The sequence below is a fragment of the Penicillium alfredii genome (assembly GCF_028826965.1).
Source record: "Penicillium alfredii strain IBT 34128 chromosome Unknown utg000004l_segment0_segment0, whole genome shotgun sequence".
NCBI lineage: Eukaryota > Fungi > Ascomycota > Eurotiomycetes > Eurotiales > Aspergillaceae > Penicillium > Penicillium alfredii.
The window spans coordinates 2,146,263-2,166,454 of NW_026622701.1; the positions used below are offsets into that span (position 1 = coordinate 2,146,263).

The following is a 20,192-nucleotide window of genomic DNA, read 5'->3' on the forward strand; positions in this document are numbered from 1 at the left end:
ACTTGGCTATCAATTACCCCCCAGGTTGGTGTGTCAATTGACCTCAGCTAGGCTCGATACCTAGATGGCTTTGCTTGCTGCATGTGATGGACTACCTACGGCTGAAACCTTGCTGGGAAGAACTATTAAAGCTCGTCATCGTCCGTCTCTCCTGAGGTTTCGGCATCGTTGGTTGGCCTTGTCCTCCTGGTGAAGGGTAATTCTCTTCGAGGGGGCGCCTCCTTTGGCGATGAACGTTTGAGGGCGGGGGCTGCTTGGGGATATCCTTTCCCGGTGGGTGGTCGATCGAACTCGTCGTCTGTTGTACTTTGTTCTTCTTCCTCCAATGGTTGGGGTGTTGAGCGCCCATTGTCTGTGTCCTGATCGTTGATGATATCCTCTACTCCCTTTCGGTCCATGTCCATTCGCTCAAACCCATCATCAGAATCCCCACTAGTATCACTGGCAGTGGGCGCACCGCGTTTCCCGTGGCGATTCTTCCCAGCAGCTGCGTCAGATTTCTCCAATGTAACAGCTTGTATTTCGGAAACTGGGTTAAGGGTTAGCCGGTCAGAGAATGAAGTTTTCAGGTTCAATCCTCGGTAATTTAATCTTACCTCGAACAGGATTCGCATTTGCAGATGCAAGAAGACGTTGTTGGTTGCGAATCTTAAGTTTTTTCTCGTTCAGAAGATGAACGAAATTGGCAATTAGTTGGTTCTCGTGCTGGCTCTTTGCGCGCACGAGCTCTTCGAGCTGATCATTCAAATGACGGATAGCGTCTTCGGCGATATGACAGCGAGAAGTCAAGCTAGCGACCTGCTGGTCCAATGCATCAGATCTAGTGGCGGCGATCCCTGTCCATTCAAAAAGCTCGACTGCTTGTTCGTCGTCCTGCTTGAGAACGAATGTGCCAAGTCTTTGCTATAACGGCATTAGCTAGGTCAGGTTGAACCAGTCTAGCTGCCACTGTACTCACAGTAATTGTCTCCACTCGCTTTCGGACAGTAATTACGATTTCTTTTTCTTCGTCACCGGCGCCCGAGATGTTGGCCGAGGCTTCAACACCTGCAGGCCAGTCTGTCCCATTGGCTGGAATTGGACGTTGACCTTGACCAAGAATGAAGGCAACAACTTGAGACCATTCATCGTCGGTGCCCTGGTAGTTCTTTGCGCGGAAATCTCTGAGTTGCGATTGCTTCACTATCAAGGCATCAGCCGAGCTTCCCGGCTGGATGTGTCAACCTACCCAGGCCGGTGTAGGGAGATTCGCCCTCGGTCGCAGTTAGAGCGAGGTCGAGTGTCTCTGGGCCAGTGTGAGAGACGTGGACTAACACAAAGGCCTCAGGATCATCGGACCTGGCAATTCGCAATACGCGTGGAGAGGTAAAAGAGGGCATTCTTAAACAAGGTGGAAGGGGGGTGGGAGTGCGTCGGTCACAAATCGACTCTCTTAGCAGATTATATCACTGGGGTTCAAGATTTCAATTGCTCCATGTAATTTGAAGCAAGTTGGCATCGTGCAGAGAGAGAGAGAGAGAGAGAGAGAGAGAGAGATCTTGGATACCTGCCGAGCCGAGAAGTACCCACCATACATCCACGCACCTTCACCTCTCGTTCCTCTCCTCCACGAGGAATCCGATCCAGCCACAACCAACTTTTTTCCGGCCCCTTAACACCCTGGAAGTCTTCGTTCTCTTGGTTGTGGAGGACTTGCCCTTCTTCTCTTTTTCCTTCCCGTCTACGACTTCGTTGACTTCGTTGGCCTTTATTCGCGTTGGGGTCTGTCATTAGCCGACCAGATCTCGCAACTCCCTTTTTCTCGCCTTTACAAATTGACACGGGATGACGTTCGACTTACCGCATCTTCAAGCACTGAAAGCATCGCTAAGCTTCGAGCCCGCCGTTTGAACAAAGCTGACATCGGGAAACTATCCTATGAACGCTACGTGACTTTCGCGCGCACCTCTCCGACCCGCTTCACTTACCATGAAGGCGTCAACTAACATACGCCCGAGTGCGGATGAGACGATCGAATGTTGGGACGATGACGAGGATCTACAATTCAACGAGAACATTCCATTTCGCACTGCATCTAGCGCTGGATCGGTCACCAACTCATTTCGGCCCTCCGGACACCGGGACTCTATTTCCTCTTGGCGTTCCGCTCGCTCCGACCTTGATTCCAACGTAGGAGATGAGGATTGGCAGGTCCCGCTACATGACAATGATGAATCTGCGAGAGAAGCCATCGCCTCGGCTAAGAATGCCGGTATCCCTATACCTGCCGACATTCCCAAGTCGGCTCTCGTCGGTGGCATGATCAAGCGCTTGTCCACCCGAAATGCGAACAAGGCCTTTGTGGATGACTGGTCGGAAGATGTGGAGCTTCCGGGACCTGACACAGTACTACAGCTCAAGACCCCGCAAGATACGTTTTTTCCAGAGTCACTCCCACAGGTCAGCTCCGTCATTACCAGCCCAGTGAAATCAACTGCCTCACCTTCTTGGAATGAGGATATATCAACCCGCTTGCTATCGGCGTCAGCCACCCTGGACAGATTCCAAGATGAGAAGGATAGCCATGGTGACCAAGATATCCCTACAATCAAAGCTTCTGTCCCTCGGTCTCCGCTGAAAGCAAGCACGGCGAGCCCCGGACTGGGGCTCAAATTGGAAGCGGAGAGCGACGATTTTGACCAGGACCTTGAATTGCCTCCAGACCACCAACCTCTTCGGCTGTCGCATCGCAAAGACCACGCCCAGATATCGAGTCCTACTTTGGATGAGATTGACCTTGAATGGTCCGAAGGCAGTATTGGTGTACGAGTTGGGGGCACTGCGAGGGATGGCCGTTCGATCCCCAGCTCCTCGATATCCGTCGCCAGTCCAAGCGTTTCAAGCTGCATAACAGCAGAGAGTGATGATGATGGATTTGAGGGCCTCATCATCCCCGATGGGCCGCTAGATTTCAATATCTCTTTGAAGAAACGCCGGGAATTACAATTTGACAACTCTGATGAGGGAGGCGAGAGAAAAGCAGAACAGAGTTCTTCTGAATCGGACGACTTTTTCTCCGGCCTTGAGATCGACAGTGGAAAGGTCTTCGGTCCGGGAAGGTTGCCTCTAAATCCTAATGTCAAGTGCAAGACAGAATGGCCGGCAAGTCCGACACGCCGATCCGCCACAACGCTCACTTTCACCAATACGGCAGGATCTCCACGAACTCGCATTCCTCGCCTGGCTAGCCATGACCGGACACATTCGACTCACCTTGAAACTGTCTCGGAGAGTGGTGCCCCCCTCTCCAAATTCCGGAGATCACAATCACGTCTGGGACATTCGTCTCAATCGTCTGTTTCCAGTCTTCCAGCCTCTGGTACAGTTTCAACATCGCCAACACCGGCAACCGCTGGACGCCGGCTTCTCGAGTCTCGGATCCCCAGAGACACAGCTCTCGCTAGCGATTCCAAGGCATCCGGCAGGTATCTGAAAACAAAACGATCCCTACCAGCCATCCGCGGAGCGCAGTCGGCTTCCTCGACACAGGCTTCTCAGCGGTTACCAGCTCATTCGAATGGCCCCTTCCTTCCTCTCTCTCAAAGGCCCAATGCCCCAGTCGAGCGCAGCACGGGTGATGGAAGACCGTCGGCTCGCAGACTACAGGCTCCTTTCTTTTCGGCTGGTGCATCAGAAACCCATTCTCATAATCCCAACGCGAAGAGCTACCGACCTGCTCGCCGTACAAACTCGGACAGCTCGGGTGGTCTACTCAGCCCACCAGGTACCTTTTCTCGGCGATCGACTCGCCCTGAGCCTTCGCGAGCCAGTCTCGGCGAAACCAACGCGGGGCCCATCGGCCCGACTTCCAAACGCACACTCACCCGGCCAACCCGGCGGCGTAATTTCGGGGATGGAACAGAACTGGAATCATTTGACGATTTGCCTACCTCGGTCTCGGCAGAAAACAAATTTGTTAAGAATCCCGCCGGTCGAGGTGCTCCAAGATCCGTTTACGCCAGATCCAGTCAGAGCCGGTGTGATCCCCCTCGACCGTCCCCCACACCATTATCAACACCTCCTTCGGCCTCTAAACCACTGACTTCGACACCTCGATTCGCTCGGGACACCAATGCGTCTCGGAATGCTAGGGAACAACGTATTGCCTCTATGGCGATAAGCTCGAAGAGCCGAGACACGAATCCTCTAACGAGCTTAAATTCAAACTGGAAGGCTCAATCCACTTCACGAGTTCCCCCTGGGACGATCACGCTGAGAAACCGAAAAACCAGACCGGTCAAATCTACACCCAAACCTCAACTGATTAAGCCTATTGGGTCCGGGGTACCAGAAGCTAAATGTAAGAACTATCTATGTTTTGCACTCGTTGAAACCATACTAACTGCCGGCTTAGCTGTAAGGGGCATGCGCTATAATCCTACCACATTTCTTTGGGAAGGAAACGAGAATGTCGTGCAAGATTTTGACGTTGCGCCCAAATCACCCAAGCCGGCCCCGGCTCTTATTAGCAACGTTGGCTCTTTGCAAAATGTCCAAACCGTTGGTGGGATGGTTTTTGACCCCCATCGCATGTGCTGGCTTCGAGCCTCGTCTCTTGAGCCCAGCGCTCGGGATGGAGCCGTGGCTCCTGATGAGGATGATGTTTTCGCGGGCCTTGATGACTTGGAAGACAAGTTGGCTAGCGACACCAATGGACGAGCCTTGGATGTCTCCGAAGAGTTCAATGGCCACGCCGCTAGGGACGATCCCAGCGCCGGTGAATCATCGGATGAGGGACCCATGACAGAGGAATTTGATGTTGGACCGGAGTTCATTCGACGACAGCGAGCCGAGGAAGAAAAGTGGAGACGCAAGGTTGACAGGTGGGTCGGCTTTGATCGCGGCGTTCATGAGCATCACTGGCGGTGGGTCATCCGAGATCTCGTGGCCTTTGATAGCGCTTGGGGAGGAGCGACCTAACACTTGGGGGTGGGGGGGATGGAACCACGACTTTACGACTATGAAGATGTTTGGCCTAAACGAACTCGGCCAATGTCATGAATTGATGCCTTGTGTTTTCTTTGCTGTTTTGAGGGAGTTTTTTCTTGTAACTATACCGTGCCCGAATACATAATTGTGATGAATGGGGATTGGGAGAGTACCAACCTCAACCTCGGAATACTCCTGCACTGATTTCTCTCATTTCCCTCTGATGGCTGCATGCGATCAACAGGGAACATCCATGGCGCCGATCGATGCAATCAAGCCGAGACACCAAACTTCTGGGCAGATCCGAAACGCCATCGGACTCGGAAGGTCCAGGGAAATGGACGATCGGCGGGAAGCAGCATCGATTGAAGAGCGTACTGAAGATACGTTCCCCTTTTCCTTTTCTCGACCAGACCGGATTGCGATTGCTTTTGTCCTGCGAGGGTCCGAACCTTGACCGAGTCTCTTGTCTCACTTGAGAGCCAAACGCAAGTAATCCTGCCATCCCGCATTGATTGCCCCCTCCATCGTCAACACCCAATTTCTTGGCTGACATGCTCTCGGAGGATTCGTCGTCGCAAGGAATGCCACGTCAAGCTCATGACTTGCATCCATCTGGAACAAAGGGTGAAAGGACGCTGTGGGACCATCCCAGGATGTGGCCCCCATCTCTCGAGATGCAGACAGCTCTCTGTCTCCATCTCTCTCTCTCTCATTCTCTCTCTCTCTCTCTCCCCCCCCCCCCCCCCCTCTATCCATGTCCCTTACTTGCACGGCTAGATGCATGTTTGGACACTTCTTTTTGTTTGACCGCACCTGGTGAGGCAAACCTGCAGAGACAAAGAAGTCAGAAGATCTTTGGGGAGTGAGATTCGGGGGCAAAATTGTGCCGGCCACACATTTTTGACTATTTTCGAGGCAAATTAGGGCCTGGGCATCGAGGCATCCAGACAGGCATCGAGGCAGGAATCCGTAACGAAGCGTCTTCTGGTAATTTCCCAAGCCTGGGGGGTACCTGACATGCCTGATCTGCCTGACATACTACCTGACAGGCTTTGCTCGATTCGCCTTTTTTTTACTATTATTATTATCTTTTTTTTTTTTTTTTTTTTTTTCCCTTTTTCTTTTTCTTTTTCTTTTCTTTTTTCTTCCCTCCCCTGTGGAATATTTGCTGTTCGCCTTCCAGGGATTCCCTCTCTTGCTTCCTGTCCACTCTCTGACTTTGGACATGGTCTCGTGCACTTGTCCTTGGGCACCAGCCATGGCAGTCTCGCAAGATTCGTTGAGAGCTTGCGGGGCCTTTTTAATGCAATTGCTACCCCCGTTACTGGATGTCATTCTCATGCTCTTTCTCTCCCCCCTCTCTCTTTCTCCCTCTCTCTCCCATTCTCAGTCAACGACGTCAATAATAAACTCGCCCATCAACCCTTTCCCTCTGGGTAGCTTCAGTCTAGGCGTGTGTATATCAGGTGGCTGTGGGACTTGGTTGTTGATCGTGTACACCGACCTCTGATTTCCAGGAGACCCTCCGCACGATGAGCAGCTTCACAAGGCGTAACGATGGAAATGACAGTTATCTCATGAACCAACAGATGACCATTCCTGGGACATATGGCCCGTCGGATGGCCATGAGTTCAACACCAATGGGTCTGGCTCCTACCACTTTCCCCAGCATTCCTTTACACCGTATGCTTCTCAATTTGGCCCGCCTTATGCCCAGCAGTCAAATCTGGCCCCAGGCCTGCAGCATTTCCAGTACTCGTCGGAACACCCCTTCTCCTCGGTGTCCTCTTCGGATGAGATGCGACTCCATCATCCACCGCCACAGTATATGCCCCAATCGCGTTATCTCCAATCCCCGAGATATCTGCCCCTTCGAGATGCCCTCGGTGAGACTGAGATCGAGAGTCAAGAGTCTCGTAACGAAGGTACAATGCTATCAGAGCCAGTGGTTCCTGCCCTAGATGGGTTCCCGGACGTGAAGGAATTTGACCAACTGATGCAGAGGTAGGCTGGCATTCCCATAGTCAAAGATTTCCAAACTGATATCGCCGGAACAGCTATGTCGATGACCTGTCCGTGAAAAAGCAGGACAAGGCATTGATCCATGCTCGGCGAGCCTGTAACATACGGACAGTGTTGATTGACCCTAAAGACACGGCCGTCGAATCTGCTCAATTTCGGTACGAGATTCCCCGTGCGATCCTCGGTTTCGTCTACTAAATGGGGCTAGATTCTGGGTCAAGAAGATGTTCAAGCTGCAGGCGGTTGGTATAGGGACCCCAGATGTAGGTTCTTCATCCCCATCAAACGGGAGGAGCTTGATATTTGGTCCTTTAGAGCGCTATACTGATGAGTCGTCGCCCCCTCAGTGCCGGAAGATGATCTGCCATGAGGGAAAACCGGTTGCAATCCGTGAGAAACTGTTCAAGATTCTCACCAAGGCACATCAACAATGTCAGCATGGTGGTCGAGACAAGACTTCGGCTCAGGTCCGGCGGATCTATTCCTGGTGGGCAATTCTGACTTCGTGCTCGCGATGAACAACTTGCTCACAATCTCCCAGGGTCCCTAAAGAGCTCATCTCCCGATTTGTTAAGATCTGTCCAACGTGTCAGGTCCGCCGAGGCGGGTCGCGTCTGACACCGCCCAATTCACGACGAGGCTCTCCTCGTCTCGACATGGTGTCTCGATCCCCAAAGCTTCCATCACCGCCGACATCTAGGCGAGAATCAACATTCGGGGGACAGGTCCCTCTGGACAGGTCCCATCAGGACTACTTTGGCCAACTGCACGGTCACAATGGCTGGCTGGACAGTCATCAAAGCCTACAAGGACGCTCAGCCCTGAACACTGGAGTTCGACCGTTCCATGGACCGATGGGCAATCTCTCGCATCCAATGGCGAGCACCTTGGACCCGTTCGCCACTGAGCTGTCCGTTCCTCCCTCCCAGTTGAGCTACACAACCGAGTACGTCCCGAGCCATGCCACTCAACGTGATTTCTGAATGCCTTGATGATCAAGTTGGGTGCCTTCCATCGTGATGTCTTTTGGGGTAGACCACCTGCTGTGGCTGCCCCGCCAAAACAAAAAAGTACTGTATTTTCCAAGAACCTGTGGATTGGTCTCTTACTTGCCCTGGCCAACGCAGGTGAATGGCTGGAGAGGTGTATGGAGAATAGGACCAGAGCACCCAGTAATTACAAGAGGAAGAGAGAAAAACAAAATCTTACGTCTTAAAGCTAGAGCAGCATCTCAAGATAAAAATGGAGACCATAGGTAAACAAACAATACCGATCAGCGCCAGACCTCAAAAACCATATAAAATAATCTAACTGTGGGGTTTGGCTGTAGCGCCGAACAGCCAGGGGGCCTCCTGTCAACAAGCCCATCGTAGCTCCATTTCGCCGATTTTCCAAATGCATACAGATTGGCAGCATGAAAGCATCAATTCATAGCCAGCGAATCATATTAGGTTGTTGAACATGGGTGGGCAGCGCCTGGATCAATTTTTTTGACAGCGTTGTGGATCCAAGCCGATCTAAAGATGAACAGTCCACGGGCAAATAGAGCCAAACAGCAAGCGCCGGTCCTTGCAATGATCCAAACAAGGTATTACCCCATCCGCCAGCCTGCAGGAGACGCTCCAAGTTAAACGGGAAGCGAGAACTTCTTCCCTTTCAAAACCCTAAAAAAAACATCAGGACTCTTTTCCCCGATCAGGGCGATATAGGACTGTGAGCTTACTTGTTGTAGTAGATATAGAAGAAATCCGAGTAGAGTAGAGTCTGGACAATTCCCGCAATAATAGGCACGGGCTGGAATGACTTCTGGAAGTGGGTTTCGGTGAAGTACCGGAATATCCAATTCGGGATATACAGGGCCCGGTAGAGCCCCAGAGCGAACAAGTAATGAGTGGTGATAGTATCCGCTTCTCCGGTCCGCTGCAGCATGAAAAGCTGGGGCAGGATTGCAACCGATTCCAGCCAGATCGAAAACGTCCAGAGAATCTGCATGAGGTCAGTTTGGGTTCCTGGACAGGTGGTGCTTGCGGAAAGGTAACACGGACCTCGGAAAGACGATAGTCATGGGGGAAGAGGAGGGCGAGTAGTGCGCTTATTCCAAGAAGGTATTGCACCTTGAATGTATCGAGATTGGGGTCATGTGTAGGCTTGTAGTCATTGAGCATGAGATAGATAATGTAGCCTGAGGAGCCGATGAAGAGAAGCTTGAACGTGGTGAGGTAAAAGGAGTCCGTAAACGTCCAGAAAAGGTCTGGTCCCCAACAAATCTCAAGTCAGCGAGCAGCACGGTCAATATGGCGGGTAGGGAACGACGAAGCTGACCTAGATACCGGGTCACAAAGACCAGGAGATATAGGACTTGCGACTTGAAAGACAACCCCGAGCAGCTCTACAATTCCTCGTTAGTTGCGAGCGCATCACGCTGTGAAAAATCGGAACATACACTGGACGACTTCATCTTTTGCACCAAGATGAAGATCGACGCCAGATGGGAGAAATCGGCTGCCACAGAGTCAGTATATATCGGGATTGCCACAGAGCCCAGTTTCCCTCACCTAATAGCCTGAACAGATTCATCATGCCGACTGAAGGAAAAGCGCGCAGCAGTTGGTGAAAATTCGGAAAGGGGTGATTCAATATTGAAAAGAGGATGCGCTCGTCGAGAGCATGGGGCGAGAGTCGATGATCGGGGAGTTGTTGACACGAAGCCAAAAAAAACCCGGAAGGGGGCGAAATTACTTGCAGATCAGGTACGCGACATGTACCGTGTACGGTGGATTGTCCTCTGATTGGCAGGCTGCACCACTATTTCTCACGTACCGCCCAGGTACCCTGTACTTCAGATGTCATTGTATTCGTCAAGTCCTTAAGAGATAGATACACAGAAAGTTCACCAGTGGGGGAAAAAGAAATAAATAAAAGATACAAGATAAAAATACAGAATCGGGGACAATTCAGAACGGGATCCCTCCTCCGATGCTCTCGTCGGCCATCCGCTGAAGGTGCCCTTCAGCCAGCTCACTTTTGAGCGCAGAGATTGAGCTTTCTCGGTCCAACTTGTCCCAATCTCGGAGCTCTGCCCTTTTCGACTTCTGAGTCCCCATCATTTGTTCATGTAGTTTCTCTTGATCAGCCTCCAACTGAGACAGCCGCTTCTCGACTGCCGGATCCAACGCAGAAGGGAGGACCCGGCCACCAGGGACGATCGAACACAGTCCTGCCAAATGATTCGTGAACCTTGGAGCCGAGGATTGGGCAATGAACGGAACACTATTTTGGCGGGAGCTGGGATGTCGGTAATTCCCTCCGCCAGGCCCTGGAGGAGTGAAATTAGATCGAGGGCCTGATGGGGGAGGATGTGACGCAGGAGTGACCGGTCCGCGACGCGGTGGAGTTCCTCCCCAAGGGTTCTCCCGTGAACCAGGCCCACGTCGAGGACGGGTTGGTGCTGACAGCATGGAGAGGTTGTGGGAGCCACGATTTTGCACGGTCGTGGACCTTGGACCCTGGTGAGGACCCGATGGCGGGAGTGGGCTTACACTGTGGTTCCTTGGCTGGTTCGGAATTTCATTACCAGTCCTATTACCACTCAGATGGTATTGGTCCAGTTGCGCTTTGTCTGCGGCCGGGGGCAGCGGCTGGGGACTGAAAGAGGTCTGCGCAGGATTCTCCGGTACATGATCTGCAAAGGACGGCTCTCGTTCGAATTTCGAATCCCTGTTCGGAGACAGGCCTGGAGGTCTCGACCAGCGCTGAAAGGAAGATGATTCATGAAATGGTGAACGGCTGCGAGTCCGGCGAGCTCGGTCCACTCTTTCCGCGCGGACGCCTGGGGACGAGCGGCGGGAAGCAGCACCGGGTCCTGTTTCCATAGCATGTGCAGGAGACGCATGACGAGAGGATGATTGGGACCGGTCTTTATTCAGGTTCTGGGAAGAATAATCTCGGCGAGCGGCGTGAGGGCTTTGTGAACGTAGTGAAGATTTCGGTTGGGCCCTTGGCGACAAAGCACTTCCATGTTTATCATTGCCCGAAGCTGTGAGGGTATCTCGCCGTGGTGCCCGGTATTCCTGGCTACCCGGCGTTGCATCCCGTGTCCGAGGCGGGCTAGTACGGCCCCGGGATACATCGCGCGATCTGCCCTCGCTATATGGTGACTTGGATCGCCGAGAGGGCGGTGGGGGAGACCTGATTCTTTCGTCTCGCCTAGGCGAGAACCTTCGCGGGGGGTTCTTTTTCGCCCGTAGAAACCTGAGCCAAAGCCTCTACCTTGAAACGGGGGCGTTCGAGAGCGTCGCCGGTAAGTCGGTGGCGAGCGACTTCGCGGTCTTCCATATCCTCGGTTGGATGGTGGAACCCAGGTATCGGCTCGAGGTCGGGGGGAACGGTTTCGCGGCGGCGAACGCCTGTGATGGCCATCATAGCCGCGAGGAGGCGAACGACCAGATCTATCGCCTGGTCGATAGCTTTCTCCGCCTCTTCGGTCATCGAATCTGCGCAAATCAAAAATGGGTCCTAGTTGTTCGGGGTGTTTCACCAACCTTCTGCGATCCCAGTCCATGCTGGCAAAAGGGTGGGACAAAAATTGACTGTTGCATGCAACAGCGAGAAAGCGAAGCCCGGCGCGCGGGTTTGTCGCAAGGAGTTGAGAAGAGAATCAGCTAAACCGCATCCGGAAGTGGCCTGGGTGCCTAATAATTCAGGCCCAAGTAATCGATTTTGTAGGATTCAGATGTTTCAAGGGTTCTACCTGGGCAGGGGTGGAAGGTATGTATTAACTAATCCAAGATAGAGTACACGCGTGAAATCTCAACATAAAAAAAAAAGGAAGAAGAAAGGGGGAGGGGGAAAAGTAATCCTCAACGCCTGCCCCGTCTGTCCTCTCCTGCCCGTGTTTTCTTGCGACTCTCTTGCGCAATCATGTCACTGAGATCCTCCTGAAACCCCCAACTAGGCTGATTCTGTTGCTGCCTCTGGGTTTCATACATGTTCTGAAGGCTCTCTTTGCTGAGCCCATCACCAGCGTGGAGAACATCCGGATCAACCGAGACATCCACATCTCCGGGCTTCTTGCGTTTTCGCGTCTGTTCCTCTGCGCCAAGGATGGGCGGCTTGCTCGGGGGCACGTTGAGGTCGTACGCTCGGTCACCCCCGAAAAATCCTTGTACACTCGTCTGCTTCTCAGGAATGACCTGATAGGCGCTTCGAGGGTGCACAGATTCTTCTGTCTCCGTGCCCCGATGAGGTTTACGAACATCAAACTCTCCAGAAACACTCTCTGTGCTCACAAATTCGGACGGGGCAGTCGAGGCCATGCCACTGGGGGTTTCCAAACCACCGGGAGAATGATCGCCAGTTTCCATGTCCTCTTCATCAGCTTCGTCCTCTTCCTCGTCCTCCACGCTCTCTTCTTCAGACTCCTCCGGTGCCTGTAATTCACCCCAGAGGTCTTTCTCAATAGGCTCTCCTTGTTGAACGTTCTGCTGGGGCTGCAAAACTCCAAAAATATCTCCGCCGTATAATGGCCGGTTGTGTTCGTCCACGGGTGGTTTGCCATACCCTCCTGGGTGGTAACCCCACATTGCACCTGGAGGCGGCGGTGCATTGAGGCCCGGGATTTTCAAGGCAGGATAGGATGGGGGAGGCCCATAACGCTGTTGGTTGATAAGCCATGGAGGGGGGGCTCCTGGTGGCATATTCAAAGCCTCCTTCAGTTCCTCGCTCAGGTCGCCAGGACGGAGATGTTTCAGATTGGTCTCGTATTCTTTGCCCTCGTAGTAGATCTCGCCATAGCGAGTCAACTCAGGCTTGGTCTGGAATCGAAAGAAAGCCTCATAAAGCTTCTGATAATCGATGTCCAACCTTCCCATCTTGGGCTGGACTCTTTCTCTTTGTTTCTGTTTCAGGGTAGACTGCTCTTGCTTCTCGAGGGCAGCATCGCGCATTTCTGAGATTCCTGTTTCTTGAATAAACTTGGGGAGAGCGAACGGCGCCTTTTCCACTCCGCGCTTTGACGACAAGTACTCTCTTTTGAGTGACCAGTGCAAAGGAACCGGGACGACATTGCGATGAGCCTTGATGTGGATAAGTAGTCGAGGATCCGGGGCTGAGGTGTCGGTCCATTCCACGATTTCGGGTTTGCGAACCATAGCCTTCAGTTCAGCCACAGACAACTTGTTCATTTCCTTCCGTTTCTTCTTCGAGATCTTCGGTTCACTGTCTTGCTCCTCATCCGGGATTTCATCACCATCATCGAAGTATACCTCCGGTTTCTCAGGCTCTTTTGCCAAAGGTTCATCCCCCGATTGATCGAATCTGCCAGCGATACCCCTGTACATCTCCCACAATGGATCGCTTGGCTCCGGGGACAGTGCGGTGATCATGCGGGCCGGTGCGTCCTGCGAGGTAGATACAAGGGTCTGTGGGCTCGGTGACGTATCTTTGGGATTATCGACAGGTAAGCTAGCATTCTAAGAGATAAAATGTCAGCACTGGGATGGGTCCTCGCAATTTAAGAAGGGACTTGTCTCACTTCGGTTTTTTGCGCCTTCTTCCTCGCCCGGCGGAGCTGGTTCTTGCTCGGTTTCATGCTGAACTCGAATTATTTTTTAGCAGCCTCGTCACCTCCTTGGAATCCGTATTGAGATGAGCAAACACAAGTAGACGCGGGCAGACACTGGGCCAATCTTGCAGTCAGCTGAGGATGAAGCAGAGATCGGAGCTTGAGATGATCAAGGCGAGCGAAGGGCGCGTATTCTGACTGGCCATTGCCCTCACCGCCCGGTTTTCTGCCAAGTCGCACTTGGGCCGAAGAAATGGTATCAGCTCTACATCTGGCTCTATCTCCAGTACTACCGAGAGATGTTATAAGAGTGATTATTCCTAATGATGACATTGCGTAAGGTTCTATCTATAGTACAAAGTAAATTTGGTGAAGCCAGAACGGGACCCAGCAGCAAAATATGAAAAAAAAAAAAAAGGAAGCCCAGTAAATGTCACTGCTCAACAGCATTCCAGGTTGCCCATCCTCTCTCTTCGTGGTGTGTTTATTTCTTCTTCTTCGCAGATCTCGATTCTATAAAGTGGTTGCGTCAGTTGGTGGTTGGTTGCATATGAATATATCTATAGGGGGGATTGTTAAGGATAACATTACCTGCAGCACTTCGTTTCTTTTTTGGTCGACCCTTTCCTCGTAACTTGGCACTAGACAAACAATTCATTCAGCACAGAAACCGCGGCAAAGATGATGCGGGATACTGACACTTGAATAGCTTCTTCTCGATCATCTTCATACTCATCAAAGGTGGTCAACCCAAGAGGCTTATAAGTGTTCTGCAAATCTCGAAATGAGACAGTCTTGCGAGGATACCATGCTGAAAGAGCCGGTCCACGCAAGCGTTGCCTCAGGATTTTATTCCCAAGTCGAAGTCGTTGCGGGTTAAAATTGAGGGAGAAGATGCGACACTGGGACTGATCCAAGGAGAAGAAACGTTAATGGATCTAAATCAAGGAATTGGGGTGAATCAGTAAACAGTATTCCATACCTTGACCAGATCTAATATCCGGCTTTGTGCCATTTTGGGGAGGGTTTTTTTTTTTTTTTTTTTTTCAAGGGCGATATTGGGGCGACGCATGGAGGTGGCCAAGCCGAAGTTCCATCTGCTTTCCCTGGATCATGTGACCATGTGCTCCTCAGGGCCGAGTGTACCCGGAGACAATGGGCGAGAGACCCCCCACTGCCTTGCCAGTCTTTTTGCTTCTCCTGGGGGAGGGAAAGTGGGAGGATAAAAGCCATGAAATCGAAAAGATCAACCCCATCCTCTGCCAGTGACACTCCAGGTCATTCGGTCAAGAAGAACAAGGTAAGTATCGGCGCTTCCTTGTTCTCCATTTCTGCCCGCTCTTTGCGGCTCCAGACCTATCTCTAACCTTCATACATTCGATCCAGGTTCATCACTCCCCATATCCGCAGGGGGGTCAGGTATTGGCAAGTGACGGCCGTTCGGTCGAGGAGGCAGACGCGGGATCTCGTCTCGTGCTTTTGAAACGCCTGGTTGGGGAGGTCATAAGTAGTCCAGTTGCCGCGAAGGTTGAACCAGAGGCTTTGAGGGCAATTTCACTGCTAGATGACATTTTCCGCCAGTCGTCCAAAGATGCAGGTGCAGATGCAGATATGACTCGATCGCCCTCAGCAATACCCCACGCGTCGAAGGCTTCCGGAGAAAACATTGGACCTTGCACGCCTGCCCTGCCGCCAATTCTCGATGATGGACTGGAGAGGGCTGTTTTTACCCACCCTGCGCACAGCAACAATGCCAGAGCAACTTACGATCGGCTGGAGATTCTTGGGGATGCCTACATTGAACTGATTGCCACTAAGATCATTTGGGAATGGTTTCCAGATATACCTTCTGGTCGAATATCACAGATTCGAGAGTTGTTGGTGAAGAACGAGACACTCGCGGGGTTTGCGGAAAGTTATGGTTTTGACCGCAGAGCTTCGGTCCCGCCAAATTACTCCGACCAGCCCAAGCGATGGATCAAGACAAAGGGCGACATCTTTGAGGCCTACGTAGCCGCAGTCATTATTTCCGATTCAGTCGATGGCTACCGGATTGCAGAACGATGGCTATCTGACTTGTGGTTGCCAACATTACACGGCCTGGGGCATCAAAAGGCGGAGTTGCGCTCCAAGGAAGCTCTCGCCAAAAAGGTCATGGGCAAGGGGATCAAACTCGAGTATATTGAGGAACGCCCATCAGTTCAGCATCGAGGCGGCACACAGTCCTTTTTCATCGGAGTCTATCTCACCGGCTGGGGGTGGAAGAAGAGGCATCTGGGGTCTGGTCAAGGTCTGAGTAAAGTAGCTGCGGGTGATGAAGCTGCAAGGCAGGCCCTACTTGATACCCAACTGATCCTGGAGATCACAGCTGCCAAGCAGTCCTGGGATTCTAGACAAGGGACTATTTCCTGCTGATTTAACAATCCCCTGGATGGTACTTCGCTTACAATACTAGTATGTCTGACATTTCCAAACATTAATTTACTGTCAATACTCTTTGATGGGTATCTTTTTTATGTGACCACTAGATACGGGTCTTGGGAACATATTATAATAAGATATGAATGTCCATTAATGTCTTAGTAGGTAAAGAGGGGGGAATAGATTTTACGCAATTAGTAAGATTAATATAAGAACTATATATATGGCTTATATTAGACATGAAGAATAGAGTAGAATAATAAAGAATAATATCTCTATTTACTAATAATACCAAGTAAATATTAAATAATATAGATATTACTATATTCTAGCTGCTAATAAATTTAACCCGAAAAATACTATAATAAAACCTATAAAAAGATATTATTTAAACATAGGGACCTAGTTATTTTATTAATAAAAAACTTAAGATTAAAGATAATAAAGAAACTAATATTTAAATTTATTAGATCTCTCTGAATTCTTAAGAAAATTAGATTGTAAATATATTGATTCGTTCTACTAAATTAATATAATTAAATTTATAATATATAATATATATTATTTCTTAAACCCTAGAAATAGAGAGATAAAAAGCGAAACGATAATAGAAGTATACTAATACTAAAGCTATAAAATAATAATAAATAAAAGATCAAAGAAGTAAAAAGATTATTAATATTTTAGTAAGAAATATTACTTCTTAATCCAATAGAAGAGTTAGCTATTAAAATATAATTAGTAGATCTTAGAAAAAGATATAATAAAAATAAAAAGAGATATTATAAAATATAAAAAATAAAGACAAAAAAAATAAGATATTATTTAAAAAAATCCTATAGACTAAAAAAAGCTCCTAAAAGCTTACTAGAATAATAATACTATAATTACTATAAAAAGATAATATAATTATAGAACGTTATTCAAAACTTAGGAATAGAAATAGAGAAGTTCTTTTTTAATTATTTTAAATAATATTTATTATTAGGATTATTAGATAGATTAGGATTTGCTAGATTAAGACTATACTTTTCTAGGATACTATCTATAAAGCTATTAGAAGCCTCTATTTCGCTATAACCTAATATATAAAATTATTATCTCCTGGAATTAGATAGAAATCGCTAAAACTAAAACTTTTGGAGATATTTCTTTAAGAGATTCTTAGATAGAAAGATATAAATAACTATATTCTAATAATAAATGGTAATATATTATATGAACATTATATTAGGTTTATCGGAATATTAATAGAATTATATTAATATAAATAATCTTATTTACTATAATTAATTTATAAATAGTAATAAAAAGAATTAGTAATAATATATTAATTTTATTATATCAAAAGTCTGTATAAACTTTATTATAGTTTTTTTTAGCTATAGTTAGTATTTTTTTTCTTTTTTTTTTTTTTCCTCTCTTTTTAAGAGTATCTTTAGCTATATATATATATATATATAAAGTCTCTAAGAACTCTTTATTTGGCCTGTTAAGGATTATCTATAGATTGTAGATATCCTTAACTATACCTTCTATAATCTAAAGAATATTAGTATAAACTCAAATAAGATACCGCGGAATATACTATATTATATAGTATATTATAGATAGAATATTATTAATAGATAAATAAAACTATTATATCTAGTTTATATTTAATAATAAAAAGCGATTTAGAGTTATATACCTTAAGCCTTATCTAGAAATATTTAATATACTAAAGAAAAATAAATAAAAGAGTAATAAATATACTAGCTAATACGATAACTAACTAGAACAATAATAATGAGATATAATAATAGTAATAATTATAGCAAGAAAACGGGAAATAATAAAAGTGGTAAGAAATAGATTATAAAATATAATAAATACTATATAGAAGAGAAAAAAGAAAAAAAGACTTACTACTTAAAAACATAAATAAAGAACTAAATATATAACTTAATATATCTCTATTTATTAGTTAAGTATATAACCTCCTTATTATTTTAATAGTAAAGTAAATAAAACCCTATAAAGATAACTAGGAAGCCCTATAGGCTACTTAGTAGCTATATTATACCCTTATCGATTAAGTCCACTATAAAGAATATACTTGGTAGGGTATAAGGCCTATCGATCAGGTAAAGAAACAAGGGAAAGGAGTAGGAGAAATAGTATATCTTTATTACTGTTAAGACTGAATCTTATCTTACTAGCTAGATATAGGAGTATCAATTTATTATATAATATCTTCGTAACTCTATATATTATCGATAATATAAATAACTAGGTCTCTATTGTGTATCGTGATTATTCTATTGTAGAGTGGATTAAGTAACGAGTTCCGATTTCCGGGTATTGATAGGGGCACCCCAAAATTTTCGCTATTGGCACCCCAAAAAAGATTACATAATTTTTTCTTATGTAATCTTTTTTTTCTCCCACTTCCATCACCATAGCAACCATATACTACATATATACTCTATCTTCTGCTTTATCTCTTTTTCTGCTCTACTATTACCCTGCTAGTTCCTAGCTTTCTGCCTACCTCGCTTACTTCGTCTACTATACCATGCAAACCACGCAAACCAACCCCACTATGCCTACCCCCGCCAACCCTGCTGCCGCTACCCCCGATTTGCCTGCTATTCTGCATACCAATTCGCCTGATTCGCCTGCCTTGCCTGCTATTCTACGTGCTGATTCGCCCAATTCGCCTACCGCTGCGCCTGCCCCTGCTACAACTGATTCGCCCGGTCTACTACCCCCACCACAACAAACCTTCCCTAATCGGGATGAATTGGTTGATTTCGTGCGCCAGTGGGGTATAACGCAGGGGTATGCTACCACTATCAAGCGGTCTAACCCAAATCGGAACATCTGCATACATTGCGATAGATCTGGGGTATATTCAGACCGAATACAGGCACCTGCTGGCGCCAAACGGCGCCAAACGAGTACGAGGCGACAAAATTGCCCTTTTTGGGTATATGGGAGTCGCCAGAAGGGTTCTGATTGGCTACTTCGGGTGAAAAACCCTACGCATAATCATTCTGCTGATCTAGATATGATAGCGCACCCAATCGCACGTCAATTTACCCCAGCGCAGAAAACCTTAATTCAACGACTCTCTGCTATTAGACCGAAGCATATCATTGGTGCGCTATATAGCGAGTCCCCTCGTCAACGAATCATACCACGCGATATCTATAATATGCGAGCAGAAATTCGACGAAAAGAGATAGGAGAACGTAGTATTCTTGAATATCTACAGATACTACTCGATTCAGAAGGTTATAAATATTCATTCAAGCAAGATAATATGGGGCATATCGAATTTTTTCTTTTCTCTCATCCTCAGTCAATTCAATTGGCCAATTCATATAATAAGGTATTTATCTCATCTATTTTTATATAATTTTATTGGCTAATATTTTAAGGTTTTTATTATGGATTGCACATATAAGACTAATCGGTTTGGTATGCCTCTATTTCATATAGTAGGTATAACGCCATCAAACCATACATTCACTGCAGCTCTATGTTTTATGCCTGATGAGGTTGAAATAAGCTATATTTGGGTGCTTCAGACCTTTTTTGATTGGCTAAATCTCTCATCTGAATCTGATTTTCGTCCGATTTTGGTAACTGATCGCGAATTAGCTTTGATGAATGCGATATATAGTATCTGGGGGTATCATACCCCATATTTACTATGTATTTGGCATATCAACAAAGCAGTTTTAGCGAGGGCAAAACGAGATATCAGCCAATCAGACGAAAATACTCCCCAATTCGATGAATTTATGCGTGTATGGTGTCAATTGGTCCAATCATCTACCGAAGATGAATACAAGGTTAATCTTGATAACCTTAATCGGACCTATGGGAGATCTCATCCACCAATTATACGCTATCTCGCAGACATATGGCTACCCTATAAAGAGAGATTTGTCTATGCTTGGACCAAAAACCTTACCCATTTTGGTAATAATGCATCATCACGTGTCGAGGGGGCGCATTCGGTCCTAAAACGGCATATGAATACTTCTACTAATGATTTACTCACTGTGTGGAAGTCTATTCATAAGGCTATCACCAGCCAATATAATCTGATCGAATATCAGATTAAAGCAGATCAGATAATATATCTGATACTAGCATCTGATTGGCTATATACCTTTCTCAATAAGCGAGTATCTCGATATTCGCTGAGGCAGATTGATATGC

The 20,192-nt window shown here is 47.6% G+C and overlaps 9 protein-coding genes across 9 annotated transcripts; 3 read left to right on the forward strand and 6 right to left on the reverse strand.

Annotated features, from left to right (window-relative positions):
- Positions 1 to 125: 125 nt before the first annotated feature.
- Positions 126 to 1,379, reverse strand: NUU61_002476 (uncharacterized protein; the record flags this gene model as incomplete). Its single annotated transcript, XM_056653058.1, has 4 exons — positions 126 to 529; positions 597 to 903; positions 959 to 1,182; positions 1,229 to 1,379. The coding sequence occupies 4 exons, from the start codon at positions 1,377 to 1,379 to the stop codon at positions 126 to 128; spliced, it is 1,086 nt and encodes a 361-aa protein (XP_056514125.1).
- A 589-nt stretch (positions 1,380 to 1,968) lies between these two features.
- Positions 1,969 to 4,959, forward strand: NUU61_002477 (putative cytokinesis regulator (Byr4); the record flags this gene model as incomplete). The annotated part of the gene is made up of 2 exons (XM_056653059.1): positions 1,969 to 4,339; positions 4,394 to 4,959. The coding sequence occupies 2 exons, from the start codon at positions 1,969 to 1,971 to the stop codon at positions 4,957 to 4,959; spliced, it is 2,937 nt and encodes a 978-aa protein (XP_056514126.1).
- Positions 4,960 to 6,503: 1,544 nt separating this feature from the next.
- Positions 6,504 to 7,977, forward strand: NUU61_002478 (integrase zinc binding domain-containing protein; the record flags this gene model as incomplete). The annotated part of the gene is made up of 4 exons (XM_056653060.1): positions 6,504 to 6,976; positions 7,030 to 7,152; positions 7,203 to 7,481; positions 7,536 to 7,977. The coding sequence occupies 4 exons, from the start codon at positions 6,504 to 6,506 to the stop codon at positions 7,975 to 7,977; spliced, it is 1,317 nt and encodes a 438-aa protein (XP_056514127.1).
- Positions 7,978 to 8,621: 644 nt separating this feature from the next.
- Positions 8,622 to 9,452, reverse strand: NUU61_002479 (ER lumen protein-retaining receptor; the record flags this gene model as incomplete). The annotated part of the gene is made up of 5 exons (XM_056653061.1): positions 8,622 to 8,658; positions 8,718 to 8,980; positions 9,040 to 9,245; positions 9,317 to 9,383; positions 9,438 to 9,452. 5 exons carry the CDS (start codon positions 9,450 to 9,452, stop codon positions 8,622 to 8,624), a joined length of 588 nt encoding a protein of 195 aa, XP_056514128.1.
- A 496-nt stretch (positions 9,453 to 9,948) lies between these two features.
- NUU61_002480 (uncharacterized protein) lies at positions 9,949 to 10,866 on the reverse strand (the record flags this gene model as incomplete). The annotated part of the gene is made up of 1 exon (XM_056653062.1): positions 9,949 to 10,866. One exon carries the CDS (start codon positions 10,864 to 10,866, stop codon positions 9,949 to 9,951), a length of 918 nt encoding a protein of 305 aa, XP_056514129.1.
- A 334-nt stretch (positions 10,867 to 11,200) lies between these two features.
- NUU61_002481 (uncharacterized protein) lies at positions 11,201 to 11,482 on the reverse strand (the record flags this gene model as incomplete). The annotated part of the gene is made up of 1 exon (XM_056653063.1): positions 11,201 to 11,482. The coding sequence occupies one exon, from the start codon at positions 11,480 to 11,482 to the stop codon at positions 11,201 to 11,203; it is 282 nt and encodes a 93-aa protein (XP_056514130.1).
- Positions 11,483 to 11,853: 371 nt separating this feature from the next.
- On the reverse strand, positions 11,854 to 13,583 carry NUU61_002482 (U2 snRNP complex subunit CUS1; the record flags this gene model as incomplete). The annotated part of the gene is made up of 2 exons (XM_056653064.1): positions 11,854 to 13,464; positions 13,527 to 13,583. 2 exons carry the CDS (start codon positions 13,581 to 13,583, stop codon positions 11,854 to 11,856), a joined length of 1,668 nt encoding a protein of 555 aa, XP_056514131.1.
- A 502-nt stretch (positions 13,584 to 14,085) lies between these two features.
- NUU61_002483 (mitochondrial 37S ribosomal protein mS33) lies at positions 14,086 to 14,571 on the reverse strand (the record flags this gene model as incomplete). Its single annotated transcript, XM_056653065.1, has 3 exons — positions 14,086 to 14,190; positions 14,252 to 14,464; positions 14,539 to 14,571. 3 exons carry the CDS (start codon positions 14,569 to 14,571, stop codon positions 14,086 to 14,088), a joined length of 351 nt encoding a protein of 116 aa, XP_056514132.1.
- A 216-nt stretch (positions 14,572 to 14,787) lies between these two features.
- Positions 14,788 to 15,971, forward strand: NUU61_002484 (ribonuclease III; the record flags this gene model as incomplete). The annotated part of the gene is made up of 2 exons (XM_056653066.1): positions 14,788 to 14,856; positions 14,976 to 15,971. The coding sequence occupies 2 exons, from the start codon at positions 14,788 to 14,790 to the stop codon at positions 15,969 to 15,971; spliced, it is 1,065 nt and encodes a 354-aa protein (XP_056514133.1).
- Positions 15,972 to 20,192: the final 4,221 nt, after the last annotated feature.